General features: G+C 47.3%; 1 protein-coding gene and 1 long non-coding RNA gene across 3 annotated transcripts; one reads left to right on the top strand and one right to left on the bottom strand.

Annotated features, from left to right (window-relative positions):
* Positions 1-16727, top strand: ZMAT3 (zinc finger matrin-type 3). Of its 2 annotated transcripts, XM_081862817.1 has the most exons (7): positions 1-1052; positions 1914-1984; positions 4092-4420; positions 6547-6666; positions 10230-10396; positions 10557-10660; positions 16118-16727. In XM_081862817.1, the coding sequence occupies exons 3-7, from the start codon at positions 4148-4150 to the stop codon at positions 16327-16329; spliced, it is 876 nt and encodes a 291-aa protein (XP_081718943.1). In that variant the 5' UTR covers positions 1-1052; positions 1914-1984; positions 4092-4147; the 3' UTR covers positions 16330-16727. The 2 variants fall into 2 exon arrangements, with proteins under 2 accessions (XP_081718943.1, XP_081718942.1); XM_081862816.1 differs by lacking the exon at positions 1914-1984.
* A 1089-nt stretch (positions 16728-17816) lies between these two features.
* Positions 17817-19724, bottom strand: LOC309342387. The gene is made up of 3 exons (XR_014156761.1): positions 19634-19724; positions 18280-19303; positions 17817-17948 (listed from the first exon to the last, which is right to left on the bottom strand). It is a non-coding gene; the product is annotated as an uncharacterized lncRNA (long non-coding RNA).
* Between the last annotated feature and the right edge of the window lie 494 nt (positions 19725-20218).

The raw sequence follows: 20218 nt of genomic DNA, 5'->3' as shown, positions 1-20218 counted from the left end.
ACCATATTTTGCACTCTCTTCTTTCACCCTCAATAAAAGGTTCTTTAATTCCTCCTCACTTTCTGCCATCAAGGGTGTGTCATCTGCATATCTGAGGTTGTTGAGTTATTATAAACACAATCCTGCAGGCCTATTCAGTTATCCCACTGAATTCAATGGGGCTTACACAAAGGGAAGCAGTGAGGCTTACAGCCTTAGCAGCAACTCAACGCCACTACTCTTACTGAGAAACGAGCGAGCCCCACTGAACTCCTGCGTAAAAACGCACAGCATTACCCGGCGCAGCTGCACAGTCCTGCGCGCCCATAATTTGGGGGGAGCAAATTCCCAACGGGTTTGCTCCCGAGTAAATATGCACAGGATTGGGTCATCATCCTATGCCTCGGAAGTCAGCGGGGCTCCCTTCTCAGGAGATACCTCTAGGACCGCGCAGATGCGACGCGGCCAACCCTTGGGGATCTACCGCTCCGCCGCCGCGGAAGCCTCCTTAGCTTTTGCTCCCCAGTAAGCGGGCGAAGCGCCGGCAGCAGGTCCCCGGGAGCGGCCCGCAGCCCAGCTATGAAGACGCCGCCGGGAAGTTTGCACGCTCCGCCGGGGCTTTGCTTAGCGGCTGGTGGTTCGCAAGGTCCAAACGGGAGAGCAACCGGCGGCACAGACGCGACCGAGGAGCGGAGCGCATCCTCTCAGCTGCTCTCCTGCGCATGGAGAGACTCATGATCCCAGAGAGAGACGTGACAGGGCAGTTTTCCCAAGTCTCCTCCCCTCCCCGCTTTGCTCTGCAGTCACTTCCTGCAGCTGTTTCCATCTGTGTCCGGTTATGCTGCTCTCCCCCCCCCCCTCCACCGGCTTTCTCGCCCCTCCACCGGTTCTCTTCGTAGCCCCTTTAGACCTGGCTTTTTTTAAGTTATAAAAGAGGCGCCACGAAAGCTCTCCAAGATCCCAAGCTCAGGGATGCGGCGCGCGCCCGGCCGGCTCCATCTCCGGGGAAATCCTTGCAGGAGCCTCCTGTGAATCGCTCTCTTTTCCTTCCACCACCAGCCTTCGCGAAGCCGGTAGGTCCATCGTCATGTCCTCGTCTCGATGTGCCTGGAATAGAATAGCCGAGGAGCCGGCGTCTAAGAGCAGCTGCGACCCTACGTGCCCCATTGGACAAAGTGGGGTTGACTTGCGTGTGGACAGGGCTGTGCGTGGCTTCATTCAGCTTCGTTGCACACTTCTTTAGGGGCATTTTGCAAAGGGGGAGGGTGGGTTTGTTTTCTTTGCAATGCATCGCATCGGATACTGTGTGTGCCTGGTGTTGGGTGTGTGATCTATAGCACTACTAATATGCCTTCAGATAGCCAGATACTGCACTTGCAAGCTGAGTACTGTATGATGATGACAGTTAGAAGCATGCAGTATCTCTGTCACAGCCAGCAACAGGCAAAGTCTTATCCTTCAGGAATTTGCCTTTAAAAAAAGCCCCCCCTAAGCGAATGACTTATCACCTCAAGTGCAAACCCCACGTTTTAATAAGGGTAATAAATGCACATAACATTTTAGTTATATGACCTCCCGGTGTTGCATCCTTTGTATTTTACACAAGGGGGAACTGAGGATAAAGGACCTGTTCAATGAATCTGTGGGCCAAACCAACCCTTGAATGCTGGCTTTAAGCACAGCAATGAGTCACGTTTGCATCTCTGGATAATCTCCACTGCTTCCATCATTTGCCCATGTTCCCTCATGCATTTCCTCGATTTATTAGCCACCAGAAGCATGTTGGGGGAAGGTCTACAAGACAGCATTCTCCTTGTGCCCATCTATATCTTTGTTATAGTTTGCATTTTTTAATACTGCAGGTTTTAATCAGCTGTGTAGTAGTGGGGGGATGCAGGGGATCAAAGCCTTAAGACTTTTTTTTTCCAGAGCAGGAGTGATGATGTCACCGGTCAGAGCTCCTGGATAATTTGAGGTGTCCTCTTTGCTCCGGCAGTTGAACGAGGTAATAGTTAGGTTTTCAAGTTTGTTTCTGGCTGCTTTAGCACAGAGGTGAGGAAAATATTAAAAAGCAGGTAGATTTTGATGTGCCTTTGCAGGATAGTTTGTATTTCTAGTTAAAAGCTAAAGGTTGCATTTCACTGGCCAAATAGCTTTTACATAGAAAGCTGTCTAATATTGAGTCACATCACTGGCCCATCTAGCTCAAGGTTGACAACACTGACTGGCAGCAGCTCTCCAGGGTTTCAGACAGGGCATCCCTGCCAGGCCTACCTGGAGACATTTGGGATTGAACCTGGGACCTTTTGCATGCAGAGCTTGTGCTATGCATGGCACATAGGTTCACAAAACTTGCAGACTCTCCAAGTGTCCCTATTTTCCAGGGACAGTCCCGGATAAACAGAAGCCATCCTGGTTTCTCATTTGATCTTGGAATGTCCTGCTTTCCCCGAGCACGTCCCTATTTTCATCAGAGAAATGTTGGAGGGTGTGGAGTTGTTCGACCCCCGAGCCAAGAAGATAAGAAACTATATAGCCTTTAGAAGACATCTGAAGGCAGCCCTGTATCGGGAAGTTTTTAAATGTTTAATGTTTTATTACGTTTATATATATGTTGGAAGCCACCCAAAGTAGCTGTGGCAACCCAGTCTGATGGCCGGGGTATAAATATTATTATTATTATTATTATTATTATTATTATTATTATTGAATAGGACATCCCTGTTTTCATTGGAGAAATGTTGGAGGGTACGAGTTTCACCCAGCATATAGTTAAACTTTGGAACTAGCTCCCACAAAAGGCAGGGCTCTAGAGGAAGATTAGATGAATTCATTGACGATCAGGGCATCATTGGCTCTCAGAACAATTCAAAGGTTGGTGCTGATCTTTAAAGGCCCATATGGCCTTGGCCCTGTACATCTTCACCCCCATCGTTCAGCCCAGGCACAGAGGCCCATCTCCAAGGGCCTTCTGGCGGTTCCCTCGCTGTGAGAAGTGAAGTTGCAGGGAACCAGGTAGAGGGCCTTCTTCGTAGTGGCTCCCATTCTATGAAACGCCCTCCCTTCAGATGTCTATGAGATAAATAAGATGAGCGCTTAAAGGAGCTGGGTATGTTTAACCTGGAAAAGAGGAGGCTGAGAGGAGATAGGATAGCCAGCTTCAGATATCTTAAGTTCTGTCATGTGGAGGAGGGATCATGCTTATTTTCTCCTGCTCTGGAGGGTAGGAGTCGAACCAATGGCTTCAAGTTGCAAGAAAGGAGATTCCGACTAAACATTAAGAAAATGGCAATAAGAGCTGTTTGACAGTGGACTCTCCTTCCTTGGAGGTTTTTAAGCAGAGGTTGGGTGGCCATCTGCTATGGATGCTTTAGCTCAGATTCCTTCATTGTAGGGGGTTGGACTAGATGACCCTCGAGGTCCCTTCCAACTCTATGATTCTATGATTTAATGATATTGATAATAAATTGTTATTATTTATACCCTGCCCATCTGACTGGGTTTCCCCAGCTACTCTGGGCAGCACCCAACGGAATATTAACAACACGATAAACATTAAAAACTTCCCCAAACAGGGCTGCTTTCAGATGTCTTATAAAAGTCAGATAGTTGTTTATTTCCTTGACATCTGATGGGAGGGCGTTCCACAGGGCGGGTGCCACTACCGAAAAGGCCCTCTGCCAGGTTCCCTATAACCTCACATCTCTCAGTGAGGGAACCGCCAGAAGGCCCTCGGAGCTGGACCTCAGTGTCCAGGTTGAACGATGGGGGTGGAGACGCTCCTTCAGGTATTGATTCCCAAGTTAGTTATTATTATTATTATTATTATTATTATTATTATTATTATTATGCATTACCTGACATTTTCAGAAACTGAATTTTGGGATTTTCCGAAAGCAGTTTATGTGATTCTTCATCAAACGTAGTCTTTCCAAGCTAAATGTTGTCCAATCATAAAGATAATAGCAGATTTAAAATCTTCACGCCCAAAACCATATCTTTATGACCCCTCACGAAAGAAAATGGCAGGAAATTAAATTTCACCCCCTTAAATTTCACCCTGCTGTTGGATCCTCCTGTCTTAGTGGAACTTCTCTGTGTTTCTGATCCAGAGTCGACGTTGGTCTCCTGTCATCAAAGGAAGCAATGCCAGAAGTTCTCTCGACAAATGATCCTCTTGCAGCAAGCTGGATTTCCCCCTGCTCCTCCTGAGAAGCTCCCATCGCTTCCTATGTCAGTGGGCGCCAGGCCTGCAGCCAACTTGCGACTATCCCCACAGAAACCTCTCGGACTGGGGCCGTCCTTGCCACTCGCACAAGATGAGGAACTTGCTACAGGGGTGGAGCAGGACCCTGTGTTGGAGGAACTTTGTAAGCCTTTGTGCTGCAGGCTTTGTAACGTCACGCTGAATTCTGCACAGCAAGCCCAGGCTCATTACCAGGTGAGGAGGAAGCTGTGAACACCAGCACTGCACACCACTAATAATAATAATAATAATAATAATAATAATAATAATAATAATAATAATTTTATTATTTGTACCCCACCCATCTGACTGGGTTCATCAAACATCGAAAATTTCCCTATACAGGGCTGCCTTCAGATGTCTTTTAAAGGCCTATAGTAGTTTATCTGTTTGACAACTGTTGGGAGGGCATTCCACAGGGCGGGTGCCACTACGGAGAAGGCCCTCTGCCTGGTTCCCTGTATCCTCACTTCTTGCAGCGAGGGAACCACCAGAAGGCACTCAGAGCTGGACCTCAGTGTCCAGGCTGAATGATGGAGGTGGGGACAGAACACTTAGGAAGGGTGGAAAAGTTCACCTGGTGACACTGATGTCAGGTGATGGACAGGTGGGTTGCTCCGCCCTCCTGTCTAAATTAGCTCAGTTTCAGGTTAAGAACAGACCTCCAGAATGAATTAAGTACTTAACCTAAGGTACCACTGTACTGCTGACCTCCGCAGTCAGTTGCACAGCATAAAAGGAAACATCCTAAAAGAGGTTGTGTGTACAGATGCATTATTGCACAATGCGAGGCATCTTCGACAGAAACATGTTGGGTATATCTTGAGTGTTAAAATGTGCAAAATGAGATGAGATTTTTGTGTGACTGAAAACTACAATTGCAGTGTGTTTGATGTTTTACATGACCAGTGAGAGGCTGTTTGTTTGACCAGTCTCTCTCTCTCTCTCTCTCTCTCTCTCTCTCTCTCTCTCTCACACACACACACACACGTGTGTGTGTATTCTGTCCCTAGTAAATAAAGTGTGGTATAGTCGTTAGAGGCGGGTGGCACCCTGGGTTAAACCACAGAGCCTAGGGCTTGCCGATCAGAAGGTTGGCGGTTCGAATCACCGCGATGGGATGAGCTCCCGTTGCTCAGTCCCTGCTCCTGCCAACCTAGCAGTTTGAAAGCACGTCGAAGTGCAAGTAGATAAATAGGTACCTCTCTGGCGGGAAGGTAAACGGCGTTTCTGTGCGCTGCTTTGGTTCGCCAGAAGCGGCTTAGTCATGCTGGCCACATGACCCAGAAGCTGTACGCCGGCTCCCTCAGCCAGTAAAGTGAGATGAGTGTCGCAACCCAGAGTTGTCCGCGACTGGACCTAACAGTCAGGGGTCCCTTTACCTTTAGTAGTTAGAGGGTTGGTTGAAACGTGCTTGGTGACCTTGGGGCAGTCACTGTCTCTCAGACTTACCTACCTGCGGGGTTGTTGTGAGGATAAAACAGGGAGGAAGAGAACCATGTTATTATTTATTAGTTATTAAATATGTATATTACACTTCATCCATAGATCTCAGGGCAGTAGCGCTGCGCAATACCTGGTTTTCAACTTTGTGATATATCACCAGCTAAACATCACAATATACAGTGGTACCTCGGGTTACATACGCTTCAGGTTACAGGCTCCGCTAACCCAGAAATAGTGCTTCAGTTTAAGAACTTTGCTTCAGGATGAGAACAGAAATCGTGCTCTGGCTGCACGGCAGCAGCATGAAGCCCCATTAGCTAAAGTGGTGCTTCAGGTTAAGAACAGTTTCAGGTTAAGTACGGACCTCCGGAATGAATTAAGTACTTAACCTGAGGTGCCACAATGTCCGAAATAAGGATGGAGCTATGTAGTGTCATTGGCTGGCTTCACAGTTTCCCCTGTGTTGTGATTTTTGTACAGCATACCCACCCACCCACATCATGATTCGTGATATATTGCCAAGTCACAAACTATGGAACTGATATCACGATATGGACTTGAAACCGGTTTTGGACCATATAGCGATATAGTTCCCAGCCCTACAGGGTGGTTCACAACACCTAGAGCTCTTTGGGGGAAAGGTGGACTATAATAAACAAACAAAATAGGATTGCCTATTGTGAAAGAGTCCTAAAACGCTGATGACAGCCACATTGTGTGGATGAAGATAAAGAACCTTTCCTCTCTCTCTTGATTAATATTGACAGCTGAGGATTGCATCGACCTTCACAGTAAACCCCACCTGCAGCCTCATTTTCTTGTCGCACAGCTATATGGCTGCCCATGAAAGCTGTTAACGCAGGCTCTCTTTCCAGGGTAAGAACCATAGTAAGAAACTTCGGAATTACTATGCTGCCAACAGCTGTCCAGCTCCTGCCAGGATGAGCAGTTCCCTTGAGCCAGCTGCCCAACCGGTGGTTTCCCTTCCGCTCCAGGTGAGTTAGTTGTATGGAGGTTTTGCTTTGCGGTGTGCGTTCCACAGCATGTTGACACAGAATAATAGTAATAATAATAATTTTTTATTTGTGGAAACCAACTGTTTCCACTTATATTGTAAGGACCTATGAGCAGGCTGGGAAACATCCTTTGTGCTTGTTCTTATACAAAGAGAGAATGAGTCAGACTGAACCCTGACCAAAAGCCTGGCAGAACAACTCCATTTTGCAGGCCCTGCGGAAGGATGTCAAATCTCACAGGGCCCTGGTCTCTTGTGAGAGAACATTCCACGAAGCTGGGGCCACGACCGAAAAATCACCCTGGGGTCTGGAATCTTCACGGTGTTGTTATTTGCAGACCGTAAGGTCCTCAGACATACCAGGAGAGGTGGTCCCATAAGTACGAGGGTCCTAGGCTGTATAGGGCTTTAAAGGTTAAAACCAGCACCTTAAACCTGACCCTGTACTCCTCCGGGAGCCAGTGCAGCTGGTATAGCACCGGATGAATGTGCTCCCACGGCGAGGACCCCGTGAGGAGTCTTGCTGCGGCATTCTGCACCCACTGGAGTTTCTGGGTCAGTTTCAAGAGCAGCCCCGCGTAGAGTGAGTTACAATAATCGAGCCTGGAGGTGACCATCGCGTGGATCACAGTGGCTAGGTCAGGGCGAGAGAGGTAAGGAGCCAACTGCTTAGCTTGGCGGAGATGAAAAAATGCCGCCTTTGTTATAGCTGCAATCTGTGCCTCCATAGAAAGGGAGGCATCGAAGTACGTTCTACTGAGTTTGGCGGGGATGTACTCCCTGGCCAGTGTCTATGAGACAAGGACGTATACTTGCCATGTGCTTTTGTGCATGCATGTGTCTCATTCCACATAGTTGAAAGCAGCCATGCCTCTGAATATCGCATGCTGGAAGCCACAGGAAGGAAGAAAGCTGTTGCCCTCAGGTCCTGCGTGTGGGTTTCCCCGGGGGTATCACATTGCCCACTGTGAAAACAGAATGTTGAACCAGATGGGGCTCATCTTGTGTCCTTATGATGTATTTTTTAAAAGGTACTTATTGCTCTGCTCTGCTCTGTTGAAAGCTGCTTTAGTTCTCCTACAAAAAAGCAGCGTGAGGGTGATTATGGGGGAAACTCTCTCCTTGCTGTGTCCCACGGACTCCCATGCATAAATATTACAGCTAGATAATATATTAAATGTGTGTCGTTCAGCTAGCAGAAGCCAGCACTAAGGACTCCTGCTACCAAAGGGGGCTTCCCTTTCTCGTCCCCCCCACATGTCTCCTGCACAAATCCTCTCTGAAGAAGCGGGGGGGGGGGGCAGAACAGCACAATGGGAGGAGAGGGGAGGTTACAGGGAAGCAGAAAGGCTTACACTGATGAACACCCACCTTGATGCGACTTCCACGCTCTGCATTTTTATTATGTAAGTTGCATCCTGGAGGTCCGTCGGGCATGCGGGGGAGCTACCTCTTTCATCTGGACCACAGCTGCTATGCCGTTCTGGTATAATAATAATAATTTATTATTTATACCCCGCCCATCTGGCTGGGTTTCCCCAGCCCCTCTGGGCAGCTTTCAACAGAATGTTAAAATACAATAGCCTATTAAACATTAAAAGCTTCCCTAAACAGGGCTGCCTTCAGATGTCTTCTAAAAGTCTGGTAGCTGTTTTTCCCTTTGACATCTGGTGGGAGGGTGTTCCACAGGGAGGGTGCCACTACCGAGAAGGCCCTCTGCCTAGTTCCCTGTAACTTGGCTTCTCGCAATGAGGGAACCGCCAGAAGGCCCTTGGAGCTGGACCTCAGTGTCCGGGCAGAACGATGGGGGTGGAGACGCTCCTTCAGGTATACTGGACTGAGGCCGTAGAGAAGATTCCACTGGCATCCATGGAAGGTGCCCTCCCAGGACAATGTAATTTAAATGGAGGAGTTCATGAGGACCATGGTGCAAGGGGGGGGGGAGGTTTTGCACTCGTTGTCCCCTTGTTTTAAACCATGATCCCTGGCTCTAATGGAATGAAAAGCCAGTATTCTTTCAAGGTGAAATTCCGGTAAATTTTCCAGCCAGAGACATGGGTGCCTGAAACTCATCCGGACTCACCTATGTAATGCTAAACTATGGTTTGGTGTTGCGTGCAAACATGGCAGCTACGTGTGATATGGGATGCTGCAAAAAATGACACCCTGCTGTCAAGTTTCCCCCCTCGCCTCCAGAACATGTAGAATCACTCACCATGTGTTGTGATGTTGCCACAGCATGCGTTCCCCCAGTCCTAGCTAACCGTACCCAGTGATCCAAAGGAGCTAAAGGAAACCAGTTTTGGTGGGAGTGAAGATTACAGTAGCTGATGAGGTCAGCCACTGGGGGGAGACAATTTCTTATGTAAAAATTTTTATTAGATCCTGCTGTAAAAGCTGTTGATTACTCTGATTGCAACTGTTTTCTCCCATCACACAGAAATAAATGGGAGCCATTCATTTTTATGGGCACCATTTATGCTTATGGGTGAATGCAGAAAAGTATAGGGCAAAAGAAAATGCCAACCAGAGTTCTTCACCAATGATCAACCAACACACAAGCAGTAAAAAACAATATTATAACCACTTAAATTTACATTTCCTTCTAAACACTGTTAGAAGCCAGTATAGACTGTACAATGACTGCAACCTAGCATAAATGTAATATTTCAAAATTGACAACAGTACCATTTCTGTAGCCCGGGTCTTAATTGGCCATTAAATGCCAAAGCAAAAAGGTCGTTGAGGTTCACTGAAAAGTACTGAGGGATGGGGCTTGTGCTAAGGGGCAGGTTGTTAAGGCCTGTTTAAATAGACTTTGGAATGGGGCTTGGCTGACATTGCACGGAATCAATTTCCACAGTTGTGGAGCCACCACTGAAAAGTTCCTGTACTCTGTACCTGTCAGGCCCAGAGTCAGACACAGGTCAGTACGAAAGACACAGGGCTCCGTTATCAGTGAAGTTAACTCTTTATCTGACAAAACAGCATATAGCTCAGCAACACTTCCCAGTAGCTCTTTATGGAGCAATTGTCAGGAATGAAGGTACTTATGGCTCCTCCTCTCCCAGATGTTTCCTAAGCAGTCTCAAACTACGTCTGCGCACCTCTGGCCTCTGTTCAGCTCTCCTCATTATTCTGTGTGTTTTGGGAGACTGGCGGGAGGGGAGCATGTTGCAGCAGGAGAGGGAGACTCCCTGGATTCTTCAGCAGTCTGTTAACCCTCCTCATCTGCTTCAGCCTCGGAGTCTGAACTGCTCCCTGTCACTGACTCCTTCTGCCCATTTAACCCTGTTGCCCCTCCAGTGTCTGGCACCTCCTCCCTCCTCCAATCTTCTCCTCTACTAAATGTCCCACCACCAACCCCCTGATTCTGAGCCTTCCTCCTCTGGGGGTTCCCTGGCTGGTGCCTCCCACCACTCCTCTTCATGCAGCCAGTCCCTGAGAATGCCCACCAACCGAATGAATAAGTACAAGAACATCCGTTTTGAAGAACGAGCCACGTTGATGTGCCTTAATGCCTTCCCCCCCCTTTCTGACCAGGGCGCTTCCTCAAAACCAGGAGGGCGGGTGATCCTGGCCACGGAAAATGACTACTGCAAATTGTGTGATGCTTCGTTCAGTTCGCCGGCTGTGGCCCAGGCTCACTACCAAGGGAAGAATCACGCCAAGAGGTTGCGCCTGGCTGAAGCTCAAAACAACACATTCTCGTAGGTATTACTGAACTTCTTTGAGAGCGAGGGGTTGTGATTGGAATGGCTTTTGCTAACCTGGTCCGGTGACACCTGTAAAATATATCTCCTTGTTGTCTTCCCACACCCCTGCTCCTCCTCCTCCTCCTTCTTCTTCCTCATGTCTTCACAACACCAGGGAGTCATCGGACGTGGTGGGCAAAAGGAAGATGCGGAAAGTAGGGAACGAATACAAGATGATGCAGAGCAGACGAAACGTCTATGCCGTCCAGAGTAACACAGGTACTTCCCATATTTGCTGTCGCGGCTAAAAAATAACCGCTGTTTCTTTAATACAAAAAGAAACTGAGTCAGCATGACTCATGAAAACTTTCACCTACATATGCTTGTATATAGGGTGGTCATTGATGGTTTGTTTGTGGCATGGGTTGGGTTGGTCGGATGGTTGAAAGCTGGTTGCGTTAATATGTATAAAGCTGTCGGTCGTGGTGGGATAAGAAGACTTTTAAGAATAAAAGCAGCAATACTCTGCAAAGATACTCTTTCTCAAGGACTCTTTTGTGCCAACTAGGGTCTGAGGACCGGGTGAAGGAGTCAAAGGAGGTCAGAACCTTTTCTTTTTCAAACACTGACAATTCAAAACAAAATAAAAAAATTCCTTCCAGTAGCACCTTAAAGACCAACTGAGTTAGTTCTAGGTATGAGCTTTCGTGTGCATGCACACTTCTTCAGATACACTGAAACAGAAGTCACCGGACCTTTCTATATAGTGAGAAGGTGGGGAGGGGTATTACTAAGAAGGGTGGTGGGAATGGGTGATTGGCAGATAGCTGCGATGAGCCTGTTGACGACTCTTAACGACTGCAATAGGTCTAACAGGAAAAAGCAAGGGGTGAGAAGGTGAAAAATGGCTTTGTCATGTATAATGAGATAAGAATCCAATGTCTTTGTTCAAACCAGGTCTCTCCATAGTTTTAAGTTTGGTGATAAGTTGCAATTCAGCAGCTTCTCTTTCCAGTCTATTACCCCTCCCCACCTTCTCACTATATAGAAAGGTCCGGTGACTTCTGTTTCAGTGTATCTGAAGACGTGTGCATGCACACGAAAGCTCATACCTAGAACTAACTCAGTTGGTCTTTAAGGTGCTACTGGAAGGAATTTTTTTATTTTGTTTTGACCATGGCAGACCAACACGGCTACCTATCTGTAACTGACAATTCAGTGCGTGTTATTTCTAGCTGAAGCTAGAGACCTCCTTTTGAGCAATAGCAGAGCCAGGTTAGGGATGAGAGACCTTGTGATTCCAGAATCATTGCAGCCAATTACCAGTTCTACATCCATAGCTGAAGCTGTAGCCTGGGACATAGTAAGTGGGAGGTTTACTAATATAATAGGGCTGGGCAGGGACTGTTAGTTTCTGTTTGCCACTGTGCAGTGCTTTTGGAGTCACAAGACTCTGTTTACATTCCAGAGACAGCCCAGGCTATTGGAAGTCTCACGGAAGACAGGAGCCGGATGTGACGTACTGGTTTCCTGCTCCTTTGTTCCTTTGTTGTTCCGTTGTTCTCTGCTTTCATAGAGAGAGGATGTTTCTTTTCTGTCTGCGTAGCGAGAAATAAAACTCTTTAGCCATGTAGCCATAAATCTCATCACTTCTGCATGCTGCTGAATTCTCTGCTGGATGGGAATGTGCCTGAGGCCTCATCAAAGGCTCAGGTCGTTAATCACGTCGGGAGGCGATTCCGAAGGTTCGGCCGGAGGAGGATGAGCTTTATCAGCTTGGTTGAGCAGAGATCCCGAAAGGGACCCCCCTCCCACCTGCCCTGTGGCCCTCAGATCACCGCAATTTATCCCGTGCTGCACCCCAGATCCATCACCAAAACAATTCAGGGAGGAGTCAGGCTAAGTTGTTGTTGTTGTGATGACACTTTAAAGGCTGACATTCATTACAACATAAACTTTGGTGGGTTACAGTCTAATAATAATAATAATAATAATAATGATAATAATAGTACCCATCCATCTGACTGGGTTTCCCCAGCCACTCTGGGCAGCTTCCAGCATATACAGAAACATGATCAAGCACCAAACATTTAAAAATTCCCAATACAGAGCTGCCTTCAGATGTCTTCTAGAAGTCGTGTAGTTCTTTATCTCCTTGACATCGGTTGGAAGAGTGTTCCACAGGGAGGTTGCCTCTGCCAAGAAGGCCCTCTGCCTGGTTCCCTAGATTCATGAACGGTTAAAGTTTATGCCACAATCAAGTTTATTTGTTTACTTTCTTAATTTCTAGTCCATCTTTCCCTCCAAGGAGCTCGAGGTGGTATTTCTGCTCCCCCCCTTTAATCCTAACAACAACCTTGCAAGGTAGGTTAAGCTGAGAGAGTGACTGACTTGAAGGTCACCCAGAGGAATTTGTGGCCAAGTGGGGATTTGAACCCTGGTCTCCCAGGTCCTAGTCCACCCTGGCTCAGTTGTATATTGTTTTGGCTGCAGCGAAGAGATGACTCGCTCAGCTTTGTTGTTTAGTTGTTTAGTCGTGTCTGACTCTTCGTGACCCCATGGACCAGAGCACGCCAGGAACTCCTGTTCCACTGCCTCCTGCAGTTTGGTCCAACTCATGCTGGTAGCTTCGTGCAACAGTGTCCAACCATCTCGTCCTCTGTCGTCCCCTTCTCCTTGTGCCCTCCGTCTTTCCCAACATCAGGGTCTTTTCCAGGGAGTCTTCTCTTCTCATGAGGTGCCCTTACAGTGAGCACTCAGGGCTGATTTCCTTAAGAATGGAGAGGTTTGATCTTCTTGCAGTCCATGGGACTCTCAAGAGTCTCCTCCAGCACCATAATTCAAAAGCATCAATTCTTCGGCGATCAGCCTTCTTTATGGTCTAGCTCTCACTTCCATACATCACTACTGGGAAAACCATAGCTTTAACTATACGGACCTTTGTTGGCAAGGTGATGTCTCTGCTTTTTAAGATGCTGTCTAGGTTTGCTATCGCCTTTCTCCCAAGAAGCAGGCGTCTTTTAATTTCGTGACTGCTGTCTCCATCTGCAGTGATCATGGAGCCCAAGAAAGTAATATCTCTCACTGCCTCCATTTCTTCCCCTTCTATTTGCCAGGAGGTGATGGGACCAGTGGCCATGATCTTGGTTCATGATCTCGCTCAGCTACCCCTCTGAAAATAAAAGCAAGCGGTAAACCGACAGCCAACATGACATGGGGCTAATGCAGCTTGCTTCGTTCCCAATGGGTGCTGGTTGTGGGCTAAGTTATTATTTGAAAGGTTTTCAGATCCTTACAAAGGATGGTGTGTGCAGGTTTTCAGGCACACACATGTATGCATACACACACAGGAGGATCCTGTCTTACACGGTGCTGATTTTTGCTCCTTCACAAGCGACTTGCACCGTGCAGAGGTGTAGTCCAATACTATCCCTGGTCCCAAGGTTGATGAATACTGCCCAGGCATTGTGAGGTAGTTTGGAAGAGGGAGGGGAGGAGAGTTGGCTTGGTGGTGGGGAGCCAGGGAGAAATTGGGGTAGGAACGCATGAAAAACACTAAAGAGAACAAATGTTCTTCCGCAGGGAAGGTAGCAGAGGACAGAGTCTTGTATTTCTTTTCGTAATTTCTTAAAAAATAAATAAATTATTGTGCCTTTTGGCTCTGCAAAGACTTTGTCCTGAGGTTTCCAAAGCTTAAGAACCTGGGCAGTTGGTGCTGCAGAAAATGAGCATTAAAGACTTACTTGTCTGATTTTCTCTCCCCATGACCCCTGTCTGCCTGCCTGTCTTTGCCCTCACAGCATCCAAAGTTTGCTTGGGTATGTCTGCCTATTAGTGAGCCTTGGTTTCTCACTCCAGAACTTAATTTGCCATCTGCCCTTCCCTGATGCTGCTCTGAGCAGGGGCAATTTTCTGCTCAGTTTCCTTGGCGCGAGGCCAGGTCATTTGACTCCTGCCACACTGCTGCTGGATCCTCTTCGTGCTGCCGTCGTCCAGAAAGACAGAGCTGATTAGCCACCCTCCAAGGCCATCTGCTATGGGAATCCTTTTCACCTCCAGCATTTCTGGAGTGGAATTTTTAATAAACAGTCCAGGAGACAGACAGTTTGTTTACTTGTTTTGAGTAGGTCAAGAGGTGCTTTAGCTTGCTCAAGACGTAACTGAAATAGGTTTAGAAAGCTTTAGGCTCATCGGAGTGATCTTGGTTTAATTGCATGTATTTATTTGAGATTTCCAGGCTACCTTTTAGGACCATCCCTGTGATGTCCCGTAAGAATATAGTCCCTGAAATGAATGGACCTCCTTTATTTCCAATGGGTCTGCTTTGAGTAGGACTAACATGGGATACAACCCAATGCAGAATTAAAGTCAGAACAGTTTGGATGGCCGTCTGTCATGGATGCTTTAGTTGAGATTCCTTCTGTCTCTACAGTTCTGTGATTCTATTAGATAATAATAATAATAATAATAATAATAATAATAATAATAATAATAATATATTTATACCCTGCCCCTCTGGCTGGGTTTCCCCAGCCACTCTGGGCAGCTTTCAACAGAATATTAAAAACACGATCAAACATTAAAAACCTCCATCAACAGGGCTGCCTTCAGATGTCTTCTAAAAGTCAGATAGCTGTTATTTTCTTCACATCTGAAGGGAGGGTGTTCCACAGGGTGAGCGCCACTACCGAGAAGGCCCTCTGCCTGGTTCCCTGTAACCTCATTTCTTGCAGTGAGGGAACTGCCGGAAGGCCCTCAGAGCTGGACCTCGGTGTCCAGGCAAAACGATGGGGGTGTAGACACTCCTTCAGATATACTGGGCCAAGGCCATATGGGGCTTTAAAGGTCAGCGCCAACACATTGAATTGTGCTTGGAAACGTACTGGGATCCAATGTAGGTCTTTCAGGACCGGTGTGATATGGTCTCGTCGGCCACTCCCAGTCACCTGTCTAGCTGCCGCATAGACTGCAGAAGGCCATAATGTATCACAGAATATTTTTCCTACCTGCATAGAGGCTTCTTGCAGGGCAAGGAGGCTGAAACAGTGTCTTCTTGCTCACGGGACATGCGTGATTTATGTCCATGCCTACTAGTTGTCCACAGACAGATGTGAAACATGCATAAAACCCACTACGCATAAGACAAACGGCAAAATGAATAGACCAAGCCCAATGTAAGAATTGGTCTGCATGACTCTTGGGGTCCGTTCCAACTCTATGATTTTGTGTTTCTTGTATTGTACTTTTCTGTTGTGAATTGCCTTGAGATCTAATGAGGAAGGGCGGTATACAAGGTTAATAAATCAGCATCGACAACGTATGCTGAGGACAGGGTGCTGCACCATGCAGATGGGCCTTTGACCTGATCCAGTGCCTGGACTTTTTCTAAGAGCCAGTGTGGTGTAGTGGTTAAGAGCGGTAGTCTTGTAATCTGGGGAACCGGGTTCGATTCCCCACTCCTCCACATGCAGCTGCTGGGTGATCTTGGACCAGTCACACTTCTTTGAAGTCTCTCAGCCCCACTCACCTCACAGAGTGTTTGTTGTGGGGGACGAAGGGAAAGGAGAATGTTAGCTGCTTTGAGACTCCTTCGGGTAGTGATAAAGCGGGATATCAAATCCAAACTCCTCCTCTTCTTCTTCTAAGGTTTTTGGCCAGTGTGAACTGGGCCCTAAGACCTCTCTCTGGCAGGACATGAATAACCTTTCCCTTCCGCTCCCTCCCCTCTTCCTGCAGGCCCTTATTTCAACCCTCGCTCCCGCCAGCGGATCCCGCGCGACCTCGCCATGTGCGTCACCCCCAGCGGCCAGTTCTACTGCTCCATGTGCAACGCTGGCGCCAGTGAGGAGGCCGAGTTCCGGCAGCACCTGGAGAGCAAGCAGCACAAGAGCAAAGTGTCGGAGCAGCGCTACAAGAACGAGATGGAGAACCTGGGCTACATACAATGAGACGGCGATTCCCGCTGGCTCCATCCTCCCTCCCTCCCTCCCCCCCTCCCGCCAGCCCTGATGGAGGGAGCAACTTTTCTCGCCTGCCGCTTGCCATTCACCTTGCTTTTTCTGCTCCGTGCCTTAGGAGTTCAGCTCTCCAGCGCTCTCTCTTCCTCTCTCTCTCTGTGTTTTAAAGCACCTACAAGGCCAGCGGCGAAGTAGGTGAAGCAAAAGGGTTTTTTCAAATTCCGCTGCCCCTTGGCACACGAGTATGCGCTGCAGGGTGCCAAGTTCTCTGTGTTGTGTTTGCTCATTCGTTCAGGCTCAACCTTGCCTTCTTCCCCCTACCCCTATCCTCCCCTTTGCATGAGTCTTGGCCTTGGAAGCACCGGAGCCACAAACAGGCAGGGCGCAAGTTTCGCTCATGGTGTAGTGGTTAAGAGCAGTGGACTCGTAATCTGGTGAACTGGGTTTGATTCCCTGCTCCTCCACATGCAGCTGCTGGGTGACCTTGGGCTAGTCACACTTCTCTGAAGTCTCTCAGCCTCACTCACCTCACAGAGTGTTTGTTGTGGGGGAGGAAGGGAAAAGGAGATTGTCAGCCGCTTTGAGAGTCCTTAGGGTAGTGATAAAGCGGGATATCAAATCCAAACTCTTCTTCTTCTTCTTTTCTCTCTTCTTCTTCTTCTTCGTCGTCTTCTTCGTTTTCTCCCTGCATTCCACTGCAGCTTCAGAAGGGGCAGTCTGGATGAGAGAAAAGCAGCCACAGTGCTGCGCCAGGAGTCATAGCTCCGTCGGCAGGCCAGAGCGCAATGGCAGAGCGCACCCCTTGCAAACAGGAGGTCCTGGCTTTGAACCTGTGCATCTTCAGTTGCATGAAAGGCTCTTGAGCACCAGGGCTGCGGAAGACCTCTGCCCCAGGGCCTGGGCGAGATGTTGCCGCTTAGAATTGCCAATACTGGATGAGCCTGTAGAGACACAGTTGCTAGTAGACATCTTTGTCTGCTTGCAAAGATTCTGCCAGTGGGCATGGAGAGGGAAAGCTAAAACTCTGTAGGGTAACTTGCTTAGAAAGTAGATCTGGGGCCAGAGGTTTGTCTCTCCCCCTCCAAAGCTAGTAAAAACCTATTGTCCCCATGGCATTCTGTCCCCCTTTCCTTTCATACCCATTGCCCTTCCCTCCTACAGAGTTGGAACCAGCCATTTTTAAAAAGGGGGTTGGCGTTCCAGGTGTGTTATTATTATTATTATTATTTTACAGCATCCAATTCAAATATGCAAAATGAAGTATGTGAATATCCCAGTTTCAGTTTATTGGGTTTACAAACCGTGAACATGAAATATCATCAAACATCACTGGAGAGCCAGTGTGGTGTAGTGGTTAAGAGCGGTAGTCTCATAATCTGGTGAACCAGGTTCACTTCCCCGCTCCTCCACATGCAGCTGCAGGGTGACCTTGGGCTAGTCACACTTCTCTGAAGCCTCTCAGCCCCACTCACCTCACAGAGTGTTTGTTGTGAGGGAGGAAGGGAAAGGAGAATGTTAGCCGCTTTGAGACTCCTTCGGGTAGTGATAAAGCATGATATCAAATCCAAGAAAGAGTCAATCAGTAGCTCTAAACTACTTTATTTTACAGTCTATATACAGTGGTGCCTTGCAAGACGAAATTAATCCGTTCCGTGAGGCTCTTCGTATAGCGGTTTTTTTGTCTTGCGAAGCAAGCCCATTGACAGTTTAGCGGATTAGCGCTATTAGCGGTTTAGCGGCTTTTAGCGGATCAGCTGATAAGCGGCTTAGGGCTTAGGAAAAGGGGGGGAAAAGGGAAAAAAACCCTCAGGAACTCGCAAGACATTTTCGTCTTGCGAAGCAAGCCCATAGGGAAATTCGTTTTGCGAAGTGCCTCCAAAACGGAAAACCCTTTCGTCTAGCGGGTTTTCCGTCTTGCGAGGCGTTCGTCTTGCGGGACACCACTGTACAAAGAATCCATCAGCATGTCTGTGCTCTCTCAGCAGCAGTACAGGACAGCATCACACACAGAAGTGAAACTAAAACTTCCAACAGTATTGAGACTTCTTGTCTCACGCTCTCAGACACTCGCATGATATAAACAACATAGTGCTACATACTGGAGCCGCACAGGTGGATAAAAATCCTAACAAATGTATTGGGGGTGGGGAGAGAAAGACAGACAACATGCGTTCATGCAAATTGTGCCCTTTGAAAGGACAATATAACAAAAGCCACAAGCAGTCAGAAATTGTTAAAAATTCAGGCGATTTTTGACGTGGAAGTAATATGAATTTGAGCCATTCCACTTGCAGAAGTGTGTGTGTGTGTGGGGGGGGGTCTTTTGGAGCACACAATTCCAAACTCCCTGGCAGTGGATTGGGCTGGCCTCCCTAGCTTACATGTGACAAGAGGGCCCTAGTCATTTCAATACATTTAACACTGAAAGCCGTTATAAAGGTTCAGCATACTTTGAGAAAACCTGGTGTCTTTTACTTTCCTTCATTTTCATAGCTGTGGATGAGTTTTATTTCACACATTTCATTTGTAATAATAATAATAATAATAATAATAATAATAATAATAGGAAAAATAAAAATAATTTCCTCCGGATCGGAGGGTACTATTTCTTTTTAATTTATAAATTTCAAACGTTTACAAATTTAATACAAAATACATACTTTCCCATTAATATTCATTTACCACTTGGCTTCCCCTCCACCCCTCCATGGTTTCCCCATAATTTCTCATGTTGCTGCATATTTTGATTATTCTGTGTCCTATCCTTTCCATTTATTCCCTAGTGCATAGTATTTACTGCTGTTTTTCATTCAAATCCTACTTGCCTTTTTACGTGTTTGCAACAACTCTTCAAATATTCTAGGAAAGGTTTCCAGACCCCCTTATAGATGGCTTCTTCTTGATCCCTGATTTTCATAGTTACATTTGCCGGTTCGGCATATTCACTCAATTTATATGGAAGGGACTACAGTGGTGCCTCGCAAGACGAAATTAATTCATTCCGCGAGTTTTTTCGTCTTGCGATTTTTTCGTCTTGCGAAGCACGGACTTTGGAAAAGCTTCAAAAATCACCAAAGTCTTCAAAAACCTCAAAAAAGGCTACCACACCACGTGCTATGAGTTGCTCCTTGAAGTGAATGCACGGTTTTAAGAAAAAGGAAACAAACTTGCAAGACGTTTTCGTCTTGCAAAGCAAGCCCATAGGGAAATCCGTCTTGCGAAGCAACTCAAAAAACGGAAAACTCTTTCGTTTTGCGAGTTTTTCGTCTTACGAGGCATTCGTCTTGCGAGGTACCACTGTATTTCAATAAGCTCTAGAGATGGAGGGTAGCCCTGAACAAGTCCATAATTTCACAGTGTGTGAGGCTGATGGCCGTCAGCGATTGGAAGCATGGTGTTTGTGAGGTTTATGCATTGCCAGTCATAGCCAATTGCTCAACTGGATGCACCTGACCTTGGCTGCTAGAATGGCGACACATAGCTGGGCAGCACCTCTTGTCTCAGGCAGGCTTGCAACCATCCTCTTCCTTCAGAAGTCTCATTGTTTAGGGGAGCTGGCATTCGCTTTTCTGACATACTGCCAGCTGTGATTGCATGCCTGTTCAGCCGCTGAAGCACAGGCGTATCCAGACCCATCCCGTGACCTTCATGGATGGGTGAAACCACTCCTCAATTTTGTTGCTTAGCAGATTCATTTAACTGAGAATCGAACAAGTGGGGTTGGGTGGGCCGGTCCAGTGGTAGAACATCTGCTTTGCATGCAAAAGGTCTCAGGATTGACCCCTGACATCTCCCAGGTAGGACCGAGAAAAGAGTGCCTAAACCCCTTGAGAGCCACTGGAAACTTTGGTTTCCAGTTGTTTTTGGACTATGATTCCCA

This window comes from Podarcis erhardii, assembly GCF_964252035.2.
Source record: "Podarcis erhardii genome assembly, chromosome: 5".
Classification (NCBI taxonomy): Eukaryota; Metazoa; Chordata; class Lepidosauria; order Squamata; family Lacertidae; genus Podarcis; species Podarcis erhardii.
This window is presented reverse-complemented; position numbering and strand designations above follow the sequence as displayed.

Coding starts and splice junctions, on each gene's coding strand:
- ZMAT3 (XM_081862816.1), top strand. CDS start 4,148: ATGATCCTCTTGCAGCAAGCTGGATTTCCCCCTGCTCCTCCTGAGAAG. Junction 4,421..6,546: donor AAGCCCAGGCTCATTACCAG/GTGAGGAGGAAG, acceptor CTCTCTTTCCAG/GGTAAGAACCATAGTAAGAA. Junction 6,667..10,229: donor TGGTTTCCCTTCCGCTCCAG/GTGAGTTAGTTG, acceptor CTTTCTGACCAG/GGCGCTTCCTCAAAACCAGG.